The sequence below is a fragment of the Phoca vitulina genome, unplaced genomic scaffold (assembly GCF_004348235.1).
Source record: "Phoca vitulina isolate PV1807 unplaced genomic scaffold, GSC_HSeal_1.0 scaffold16, whole genome shotgun sequence".
In the NCBI taxonomy this organism is placed as follows: Eukaryota; Metazoa; Chordata; class Mammalia; order Carnivora; family Phocidae; genus Phoca; species Phoca vitulina.
In genome coordinates this window covers 38,256,435-38,267,734 of record NW_022589719.1, presented here as the reverse complement: position 1 = coordinate 38,267,734, position 11,300 = coordinate 38,256,435, and the positions used below count along the sequence as shown (strand labels likewise).

The window sequence follows — 11,300 nt, the reverse complement described above, 5'->3', positions numbered from 1 at the left end:
GAGTGGGAGAGGGAGAAGCAGGCTTCCTGCAGACCCTGGGACCATGACCTGAGCCGAAGGCAGAAGCTTAACGACTGAGCCACCCAGGCGCCCCCAGAGACTTTTCTAATAGCCCCCTGGGGGTCCCCACCTCCAGTTGACCACCCAGCACATCCTCTATGCCCAGATAGAGGAGTATAAATGCTAACTCAACCCCCTCAAGCCATCACAGCTTTCACTTCAGATGCCCCAGGGCAGAGTCCAGGCTCCCCCAGGAGCTGCCCACCTCCTGAGTAAAAGCCTCACTCACTCACCCCTGGAGTCCCCAAGTCCCGGGTTCTCAAACCTGATGGAGCACCAACACCCCTGGGGAGTTAAACACAGGTTCCCAGGCCACACAGATGACCCTTCTGTCTGTTTTCTAAGTTCCCTGGGTGTATCTTCCATTTGCCACAGACCTCCTCCAGGAAGCCCACCATCAAGCCTAAGCTTGAATCCTCCTTGTGCCCCCTCCCCAAGCACTGGCTACAGGGAAAAGGGAACTCTGGGGAGGACAGAACAGAAGGCTGGTTGCAGGGGTCAGACATGGCTCCTAGCCTGGGGTTGAGAGTGGTGGTAACAGGTCCGGGCCATGACCAGTCCCCCTGGCCCTGCAGTGGTTAGAGAAAGTGCGCCCAAGATCCCAGGCTTTCCAGGAATACTGAGCCACAGAGGTGAGAGGCCCATAGTGGGGGAGGGGTCCACATGTCCTCGGGAAGGCTCAGCACAGCTTTGGGGCACTGGAAGCTCTCCTGGCCATGCCACCGCACCAAAGCCCCCTCCATCCCTCCGCAGCTCCGGCCTACCCCTTGGGGCTCCACCCCACAAGCCCTTTGAACCCCCACCTGCAGCCTTGAGTCTGGCTTCCCCAGGCAGGCTGCCAGGCCAGGCTCTGCAGGGCCCCAGGTGGGCCCAGGTAGACCCCAGATGGAGGGCGGGCCCCAGGCCCGTGCCCGGCGTGTGCCTCCAGGTGCACTCAGCACCGCACAAACTTGTCTCCCAGGATTTCTCCACACAAAACACGTCTCCCAGGGAAGCAACCGGTCTGATGAGCTGGGCGTGCGGGCGTTCCCACCCCGCCCTCCTAGTGCCCCCACAGTCCCGTACTGCAGTGAGAGGCCGCCCCGGACAGACGCACTGGGCCTGGGATGGAGCCCAGGACCCCTTGGCCTGCAGCAGTGGCCTCCGGGATAAGCCATGGGGCTGGCAGTATCCAGACCACCAGCACGGTAGGTCTCCCACCTGAGCACCCACCCTGGCCCAGCAGCTCAACCCCAGGCTTCACCTCGAGATTTTTGGGGACCCTCTGCTCCCCCTTGAACTACTCCCACCCCACCCCTACCCCTCTCCAGCACTGACCTCACTCCTAGGCCTGCCTTCTGACGCAGACCTCCCTCCTCACCCCCAGGCCCCCCAACCACCATCCCCACCTGGGACCACATCCCCTGAAAAGACTGATTACAGATTAAGGCAAATGTCTTCAGGGGACCAGGGTAAAGGCCTCCCATGGGAGATAAGAGGCTGTTAGAGTGGGCCCCACCGTGACTTCTCAAGGGGGGGGCAGGAGGTACCTGAGGCCACTCAGCCCCCACCCCTCCAGCCCTGGTCAGCTCACCCTTTGCCCCTACTCAGTCCACCAGGGGCCTATCCTGGATTCACTCCAGGCCTACTCAGGAGGCCTTGCAGCATGCTGGTCCAGCTGGATGGGAGCACCCCAGGGAAACGTTCTGGGGGCAAGCCCTGCTAAGCCTGGGCCCTGCTCCCCACCCCTGCTGCCGACCCCTCCTCATCACTGTTCTGTCAGACTCCTGGGTTCTTCCTCCCCTGACACACACCCAGCTCCTGCACCCCCAGCCTGGGCAGGAGGGCCCCTCTGAGTCAGTGCCCTGCAGCAGTCCTGCCTACCTTGCCTTGTCAGAGCTCTGTTGAGCTGAGCCCTGACTCACGGGGAGGGAATGGCCTTCTACCCCATGGCCCGGGGGGCAGGAGGCCAGGAGGGGTGCCAGAGAGGGCCAAGCCAGCCCTTTGGAGGCCTCTACAGAAGTTGGGGGGATGGGGGCAACTTCTGGGGTCTACAGGACAGAGATCAGGAGGGTCATGAGCCTAGGGGGTGGGCCAGTCTATCCATTTGCTTCTGGGATCTCTTGGGCACCAAGGATCAAGGTCCATAGGGCCCTCTTCTACCCTAAAACTCCACCAAGCCCTTTATCCCCAACCCTCACTCTTAGCGCTGACCCCTGCCTAGCTCAGGGTTGGCTGCCTGGTTCGAGGGGCTACCTGGAGCCCCCAGTCACCCAGGTAGAGAAAACCGCCCCCCTTCAGACTTACGGAGGTGGCTGCCCGTAGGCTACCCAGTGGCCTACCCTGGCCCTTCCCTGACACGCAGGACAGTAGGGCCCACTGTGGCTTGGGAACAAAAGCTGGGAACTAAGACGGGTCCGGATCCCTGCTGCTCTGTCCTGGGATGTGGAAGGAATAGGGAGGCCAGGCTAGGATGTCAGCCTGTTCTTCCGCCCAAATTCCACCTTAAGCAGGTGGTGGCCCCTCCCTCTTACCTGGCCCAGGTGTCCCCGCCCCCAGCCAAGCTCAGGGCTGGGTCGGCGTCTGTCTCCTGGCCGGCTCTGGGCGAGGCCAGTGGGGAGGGGACTTCAGGGCCGGGACAGTGAAGACGTTCAGGCCAGAGGAGGCCCCAGCAGCCCACGCCAGGAGCAGACCCCGCCGGGCGCATCTGCCGCCATGCAGGACGGTAACTTCCTGCTGTCGGCCCTGCAGCCTGAGGCCGGTGTGTGCTCCCTGGCGCTGCCCTCCGACCTGCAGCTGGACCGGCGGGGCGCAGAGGGGCCGGACGCCGAGCAGCTGCGGGCAGCCCGCGTCCAGGAACAGGTCCGCGCCCGCCTCCTGCAGCTAGGCCAGCAGGCTCGGCACAATGGGGCAGCTGAGCCTGAGGGGGCCACCGAGGCAGCCAGAGGTAAGCGGATGCCCGCAGGGTGGGTACCGGGCAGTGGGAACGGTGGCCTCAGTGGGTGTGGTGGTACGAGGGCCAGAGGCCTGGTAGGGCTGGCGCTGGGGTTCAGCGCCCTGACTCACCGAGGCCTTGCACTGAGTCACCCACCCTGCCCCACCAGGTGTGGGAGAAGACGTGGGTGCGGCCTCCCACCACCCAGCAGGGACCCTGGGGTCCTCGCGGCCGAGCCCGGCTGGGCCCCACCTGTCCCCTCGGCCCGGAGCGCCATTGGCACATGGCAGGATTGGCACATGGCAGGCCAGGCAGGGCCTATCTCTGTCCGCAAACCCGGAACCTGTACACGTCCGGCCCCACTAACGCAGGCTCACACACGTCAGTCCCACAGGGACACAAACACACTGGGACACAGACACCCAGACTCCAGCGTCCCTCCCCAGCACCCCCAGGCCCCAAGGGAATGAGCAGACAGAAACGTGAGGGGGCGGGTCTGGGAAACCTGGACCAGAGCCAACTGCCTGTCTGGACCAGGGTCTCCCTGTGGACTTGCGAGGGAGGGCCCCGGAGGCCTGACCCAGTTGTTCTTCATGAGAACAGCAAGTGCGGGAGTGGCTCCTCAGTGCCAGGCAGACCCCCGCGTGTGCCTGTGTGTGCGGGTGTGGATGTGCGTGTGCCTGTGTGTGCGAATGCGTGTGCCTCTGGGTGTGGATGTGCGTGTGCCTGTGTGTGCGTGCAAATGTGCGTGTGCCTCTGGGTGTGGATGTGCGTGTGCAGGTGTGGCTATGCGTGTGCCTGTGTGTGCAGGTGTGGATGTGCGTGTGACTGTGTGTGCGTGCAAATGTGTGTGTGCCTCTGTGGGTGTGGATGTGCGTGTGCCTGTGCGTGTGTGCAAATGTGCGTGTGCCTATGGGTGTGGATGTGTGTGCAGGCGTGGGTGTGCGTGTGCCTGTGTGTGCGGGTGTGGATGTGCGTGTTCTCTGTGTGTGCAGGTGTGGATATGCGTGTGCCTGTGTGTGCGAATGCGTGTGCCTCTGGGTGTGGATGTGCGTGTGCCTATGTGTGCATGCAAATGTGCGTGTGCCTCTGTGGGTGTGGATGTGCGTGTGCCTGTGTGCAGGTGTGGATGTGCGTGTGCCTGTGCGTGCGTGCAAATGTGCGTGTGCCTCTGGGTGTGGATGTGCGTGTGCAGGCGTGGATATGCGTGTGCCTGTGTGTGCGGGTGTGGATGTGCATGTGACTGTGTGTGTGCCTGTGCGTGTGCCTGTGCGTGCGTGCATGTTAAAGGGTCTCACACACACTGAGTTCAGGGCAGTTGTTCTGGAAATGCCATTTCCTCCCTTGCCAGGCTGCAGCAACAGGGATCGAGGTTAGATAGTAAGAGGAACTTCCCAGGATGTCAGGAGTCCAGATACCAGTTCTCACAGTGATTCACATGACCTTTAGAGGGCCCTTTCCTGGGACAGGTCTCCAGATGCGGGCCACTTGGCAGGGGAAGAGGGTCAGCCAGAGCAGCCTGGGTTCCTGAGTCCTCCCCTGCCTGGGCCTCAGCCTTGCTGGTGGCTAAGTAGTTGGGTGCCCAGGGGTCATGGGGTGGAGGAGGGAGCAGGGAGGGGTTAATTACCACCCTGGCAACCCTGCCAATTAGAGGAAGGAGTATAATTTGGGGGTGGGAGTAAGGTCCCCAGGCTGGAGGTGTGTCCCCCCAGGCTGAGCCTCACTAGCGTCAAAGGGTTAATAGCCCCTGCCCAGAAGCCTCATTAACCAGGGCGGGTCTGGGGAGTGTGCTGGGAGGGGAGCCCCCAGACCATCCAGCTCGCAGAGGCTGGGGGAGAGGCTGAGGCCTCCTCCTTCTCCCACAACATGAGTCCTTTCAGCCGGTCACCTGCCCAGGCTCTCTGGGGACATATGACACTTCTCCCCCAAGACGTGACCCCAGCAGGGACCCTAGCAGAGGCTGATCCCGCCCCCCGCCCAGTCCAGAGACCATGGAGCCCACCTACCCGTCCATTCCCACGCTCTGTCTCTGTCTGACTTTGACCCAACTGCTATCTAAGCAGCCATTCATCTGTCCATCCTCCCATCCATCCGCCCATCCTTCTAACGGTCCCACCAGCCCTCCCTCCTCCTCCCCCATCTCTCCACCCTCCACCCACCCACCTGTTTGTCCACTCACCAGAGTCAGGCTGGCGCCAGCACCCCCAGTTTCTATGTGGCTGGATGGGGCGGGTGTGGCTCTTCCAGGTGGGACAGGGGACTGTGTGTCCTTGGCAAGTGCGGCATCACTCCTGTGTGACCACAGCACAGGACGGGCTCACAGGAGGTCAGCGTTGCTTCCTGGAGGAGGGGGCCGGGCATGTGCCCTGGCAGGGATTGGAAAGCTGATGGAGTCCCTGGCACATTTCTCAGGTGACCAGGAGGTCAGGGGGGTGAGTGTGCCCATCCCCCAGCACAGCTGGAGGGGCAGGGGGCTGTGGGAGAGGTCCGACCAGGGCTGATATTGGAGGAGACCCATGAGCCATCTGACCCAGCCAGGCTACCACTGTTCCTGTCGGCAGGCACATCCCGCGGTCAGTACCACACCCTGCAGGCTGGCTTCAGTTCCCGCTCCCAGGGCCTCGGTGGGGACAACACCTCTGTGAGTGACACTCTCCCCATGCCTTGGAGAGTCTCGTGGGGGAGGCTGGGGGGAAGCTGGAAGCTCCAGGGTCAGGGAGAGGGACTGGTGAGCCCCCAACGCCCCCTCACTGCTCTCCTCCCTGCCCTCCCTACAGACCTTCCGGCACATTGCCAAGCCCACCTACAGCCCTGCCTCCTGGTCTTCTTGCTCAGCTGTGGACCTGAGCTCCAGTCGGAGGCTGAGCTCTGCCCACAACGGGGGCAGCACCTTTGGGGTTGCAGGGTATGGGGGAGCCCAGCCCACTGTACCCATGCCTACCCGGCCCCTATCCTTCCACGAACGCGCTGGGGTGGGGAGCCGGGTGGACTATGACACCTTGTCCCTGCGCTCGCTGAGGCTGGGGGCTGGAGGCCTGGATGACCGCTACAGCGTGGTGTCCGAGCAGCTGGAGCCCCCGGCTGCCTCCGCCTACAGGGCCTTCGCCTATGAGCGCCAGGCCAGCTCCAGTCGGGCAGGGGGCCTGGACTGGCCGGAGGCTACCGAGGGGCCGCCCAGCCGGACCATCCGTGCACCGGCCATGCGGACCCTCCAGCGATTCCAGGGCAGCCATCGCAGCCGCGTCGGGGCCGGGGCGGCGCCAGGGGGTGTCCTGGAGCCTGTGGCCCGAGCACCGTCCGTGCGCAGCCTCAGCCTGAGCCTGGCCGACGCCAGCCACCTGCCGGATGTGCGTGGACTAGACAGCTACGGCGGCCACCGCACTCTGCAGAGGCTCAGCAGCGGGTGAGCTGGGCCTGGCCTGGGGAGGGGACTTCTACCGTGGCCCTGGCCCGTCCCCAGGGTAGACTGACCCCTGACCCGTCTTTACAGATTTGATGACATTGACCTGCCCTCGGCAGTCAAGTACCTCATGGCCTCAGACCCCAACCTGCAGGTGCTGGGAGCAGCCTACATCCAGCACAAGTGCTACAGTGACGCTGGAGCCAAGAAGCAGGTGACCAGGCACCCCTGCTGACCACCCGCTCGGCCCCCCCCCTCCCTGATCTCTGGCCCCTGACCCCCTCTCACGGATGCCCCACGCTGACTGGGCGGACCCCATGTGGCCCCGAGCCTCCCCAGCAGAGAAGGGGGAGGAGCGAGTGGTCTGCGCACACGTCCACACCCAGCCACACACAGGCACCCTCTCCGTGCAGCCGTGTACGTCGGAACACGTGGGCGCCGGCCCGCGTCCCCGTCATCGGTATACGCCTGCACACACCTGCGTACACCTGTGCGATGTGCGCGCGCGTTCTCACACCCACGTGCCCTGTGTGCAGGCCCGCAGCCTGCAGGCTGTGCCCAGGCTGGTGAAGCTCTTCAACCACGCCAACCAGGAGGTGCAGCGCCACGCCACGGGCGCCATGCGCAACCTCATCTACGACAACGCCGACAACAAGCTGGCCCTGGTGGAGGAGAGCGGCATCTTCGAGCTGCTGCGGACGCTGCGTGAGCAAGACGACGAGCTGCGCAAGAACGTCACAGGTGGCCCGGCCTCACCCACAGCCCCGCGCCAGCGCCTCTCCTTCCCTCCGCCCTTTTGTCCCTTTCTCTGTTCTCGGTCCCCACCACTGCCCTCCGCCCCCACAGCTATTCCAGTGGCACATCTCCCCAGCTAGCCTCCAGACCCCTTGTCCCCAAGCGTGTGCTCTCTGCTGTGCACACCCCGGGACGGGCAGCTCACACGCAGGCTCTCTGGGGGGTCCTGGGGGAGGCTCCAAATGCCACCTGGAGGGGCTGGAGGGACCAGCAGGCTGTCACTGACCGCGGCCGCGGCCCCACCTGCCCCAGGGATCCTATGGAACCTGTCCTCCAGCGACCATCTGAAGGACCGCCTGGCCCGAGACACACTGGAGCAGCTCACGGACCTGGTTCTGAGCCCCCTCTCCGGGGCGGGGGGACCACCCCTCATCCAGCAGAATGCCTCCGAGGCTGAAATCTTCTATAATGCCACGGGGTTCCTCAGGTGCATGGGTAGGGGGCAGTCAGCTGGGAGAGGCCAAGAGGGTGGCCATGGGGAGAGAGCTGAGTGCCTGGAAGGGGACAGGGGAGGCCCAGAGAAGGGGCCTTTGACCCTGAGGTTGAGTGGCAAGGTGGAGCTGGCCGGGGAGGGGGGGCTGGCCAAACGAGGCGCAGGTGCTGATGCAGAAGTGGGACAGGAAGCTGGGTGTGGCTGACATGTCAGATGTCATAGGTCCTGGGGGCGCAGGCTCAGGTTTCATTAAATCGGGGACTTCATCTGACACTCATAACCCCCACTCTGGACACTCAGAGGGGTGAATGGGGGATGGGCATGCAGAGAGACCAGGGCCATCAGGTGCTAAAGGGTGCGGCCCAGCTCAGGGGAAGGAGAGGGCTGGGGCTCAGGGTCTCAGCCCTTGGGTTTGGTTCCCACTGGGGATCTCTGATCTGCCTCCACCCACAGGAACCTCAGCTCAGCTTCCCAGGCCACTCGCCAGAAGATGCGTGAGTGCCACGGGCTGGTGGATGCCCTGGTCACCTATATCAACCATGCCCTGGACGTGGGCAAGTGCGAGGACAAGGTGAGGGGCGGCCATTGCCTCAGGGCCCTGGGGGTTTCCAGCCCAGTCTGACCACGGTCTGCCCTCTGCAGAGCGTGGAGAATGCTGTGTGCGTGCTGAGGAACCTGTCCTACCGCCTGTATGACGAGATGCCGCCATCAGCCCTACAGCGGCTCGAGGGCAGGGGCCGCAGGGACATGGCTGGGGTGCCATCCAGCGAGGTGGTGGGCTGCTTCACGCCTCAGAGCCGGCGGCTTCGAGAGGTGGGCACGGACCTGGGCAGCTGGGAGCTGGGGGGCCCCCCGGCCTGAGCCCAGCTGACCCTCCCCACCTCCCACCCAGCTGCCCCTCACGGCCGACACACTCACCTTCGCCGAGGTGTCTAAGGACCCCAAGGGTCTCGAGTGGCTGTGGAGCCCCCAGATCGTGGGGCTGTACAATCGGCTGCTGCAGCGCTGTGAGCTCAACCCACACACGACTGAGGCGGCCGCTGGGGCACTGCAGAACATCACCGCGGGCGACCGCAGGGTGAGGACCCATGCCTGGCCTTGCACGGGGGACACGCGGGTGAACAGAGAGGGCACAGGAGGGCTCTAGGAGTTTATTCTGTTGGGGCGGGATGGCAGGACGAGTGCAAATACGTGGATGAGCCAAGACATCAGAGGGAGGGACGGGACATGCAGCCGGAGGAACACCTGAAGTGTAGCAAAGAGCATGAGGCCAGCATCCCAAACCAGACAGGCCCCGGAGGCCCCCGAGATTTAGGTTCTATGCTGGCTTTAAGGAGACGTTTGAGCTGAGGAGGGGCCAACCCAAGTCACACTTGGTGAGGCTCCTGGCTGGGGTGTGAAGGCAAAAGCAGGGAGACCTCTTAGGGGACGGTGCACTGAGCAGGCGAGAGACAGCGAGGGGCCAGTCCTGCCTCAGAATCCCCAAGATTGGCTGGGGAGATAGAGAGGGAGAGAGGGACAGAGAGAAGAACCAACCTAGAGTACAGGCCACGGGGGCCAGGGCTTCGCCCGCTCTCACCAGCTCCTCTCCCACCTGCAGTGGGCGGGCGTGCTGAGCCGCCTGGCTCTGGGGCAGGAGCGTATCCTGAACCCGCTGCTGGACCGGGTTCGGACCGCTGACCACCACCAGCTGCGCTCACTGACTGGCCTCATCCGAAACCTGTCTCGGAATGCCAGGAACAAGGATGAGATGTGTGAGTCAGGCCGTCCTGAAGCCTGGGTTCTGCCCTCACCCTGCCTAGCTGGGCTCGCACCTGGATCTTCTTTTCTGCTGTCCATTTGGGCTGGCCCCTGGCAAGCTAGCGCTGGGTGAACAGACGGGAGGTGGGGGGGACCGGAAGTGCTAAGGTGGCTGGGAGTGGAGGTGGAGGCTGGCTTCCCGCCCCCCTGACCTCCTGGCCTCCCGGCAGCCACCAAGGTGGTGAGTCACCTGATTGAGAAGCTTCCCGGCAGCGTGGGTGAGAAGTCTCCCCCAGCCGATGTGCTGGTCAACATCATCGCCGTGCTCAACAACCTGGTGGTGGCCAGTCCCATTGCCGCCCGAGACTTGCTCTACTTCGACGGGCTCCGAAAGCTGGTCTTCATCAAGAAGAAGCGGGACAGGTGAGCCCCTCCCCCACGCACCCCGCCCCACGGCCCAGCCTGTGTCTCTGCTGACCCCAGCTCCCCGCCAGTCCCGACAGTGAGAAGCCGTCCCGAGCAGCCTCCAGCCTCTTGGCCAACCTGTGGCGGTACAGCAAGCTTCACCGAGACTTCCGGGCGGTATGTTCTGGCGATCTGGGGCAGGCAGGGGCGCAGGACATCGGGGTGGTAGGGCGGGCTGGCAGGGGTGGGGGGCAGTGGGGAGGGGGGTGGGCCGAGGAACTCCTGTGGAGCAGGAGACTCAGGGAGTGGGAAACATGAGAGAGGAGACCAGAGACCCAGAGAGAGGGGTCCAGGCCCAGACCAGGAAGGGTGGGGCCTGGGGAGAGCAGGGCCCGGAAGGCAGGCACCCTAACTCTGGGCCCCCTCTCCACTGCAGAAGGGCTATCGAAAGGAGGACTTCCTGGGCCCATAGGTGAAGCCTTCCTGGAGGAGGAGGATGCAGCGTGGCCCAGCCTCCAAGGGACAGGCTCAGCTCTGCGCTGCTCACTGGCCAGCCCGGCGGAGGCTGATGGCCTGGGGCCTCTCGATGGAGCCCCGTGTGCAACTCTGAAGGGCCTAGGGCACCAGGGAGGGGATGGGGGCTGGTTGCAGGGACTTGGCTTCTATAGGGCAGGGGGTAGGGCAGGGCTTGAGGCTGCTCTGGTGTGTGGGGTGGTGACCAGGTCTGGGAATATTCCCAGTGCTGGGAATAAAGGTGGCCGTGAACACAGCCCTGCAACTTTCTTCGGCTGGCCCAACCCGGGGTCCAATCCAGGGACTCAGCAGTGTCCCTGAGCACAACCATGCCTGCCCCTGAGGATACTCACACCCTGAGCACACCCAGTGGCTTCTCCAGGTCAGGAGGCCAGGACAAGGAAGACAGTACCTCTCCGGGAGAGCTGGTGAGAGTGGAGGGGACAGGGCAGACAGCAGAGTCAGCCCTGATGCCAGCTGAGGCCCAGACACAGTAGAGCTGAGGGCCTTGTGCACAGAGGAGTGACCACTCCTGGGAGAGCCGGGAGCTCTCCTGGCTTCGGTTCTGCCCTGCTGGACCGTCCTCATGTGGCAAACACACCCAACACCTCTCTCTGCCCTGCCTCGCTGGGCCTGGGGTGTCCTGACCAGGGACTCACATTGTCCGACTGAGTCCTGGGATCCCATGTCACCAAACCAGGCCCACTCATATGTTTACAGCAAAAGACTTCTTCCTTAAAGCTCAGAACCTGAAATGTAAGAGGCCTGCCCCCTCCCCCAGGACCTTGCTGGATCAGAACAGGGCTGGGGACAGTCACGCCCCCAAGCAGATAGACCCAAAGAGGCTACTACAAGAGATGTTTCTGAGCTGGCTCAGGATGGAGGATGGTCAGGATGGCAGGAACAGCCAGATTTGTGACCGAGTGAACGTGGGGATAAGAAAGGGGAGGGGCTGAGGGCCACGGACAGCCTGAGACAGAAGTGAGGGGTGCCCCACACAGGGGCTGCCTACCCCCTTCCTGCCCCAGGAGAGGAGAGGC

At 63.8% G+C, this 11,300-nt stretch overlaps 1 protein-coding gene across 1 annotated transcript; it reads left to right on the top strand.

Moving 5' to 3' along the window:
- Positions 1 to 1,166: 1,166 nt before the first annotated feature.
- On the top strand, positions 1,167 to 10,219 carry PKP3 (plakophilin 3). Its single transcript, XM_032415016.1, has 14 exons — positions 1,167 to 1,247; positions 2,791 to 2,986; positions 5,536 to 5,615; positions 5,752 to 6,377; positions 6,465 to 6,588; positions 6,911 to 7,115; positions 7,422 to 7,596; positions 8,056 to 8,173; positions 8,245 to 8,415; positions 8,495 to 8,680; positions 9,203 to 9,356; positions 9,573 to 9,765; positions 9,837 to 9,924; positions 10,184 to 10,219. Exons 1-14 carry the CDS (start codon positions 1,167 to 1,169, stop codon positions 10,217 to 10,219), a joined length of 2,433 nt encoding a protein of 810 aa, XP_032270907.1.
- The last annotated feature ends 1,081 nt before the right edge of the window (positions 10,220 to 11,300 follow it).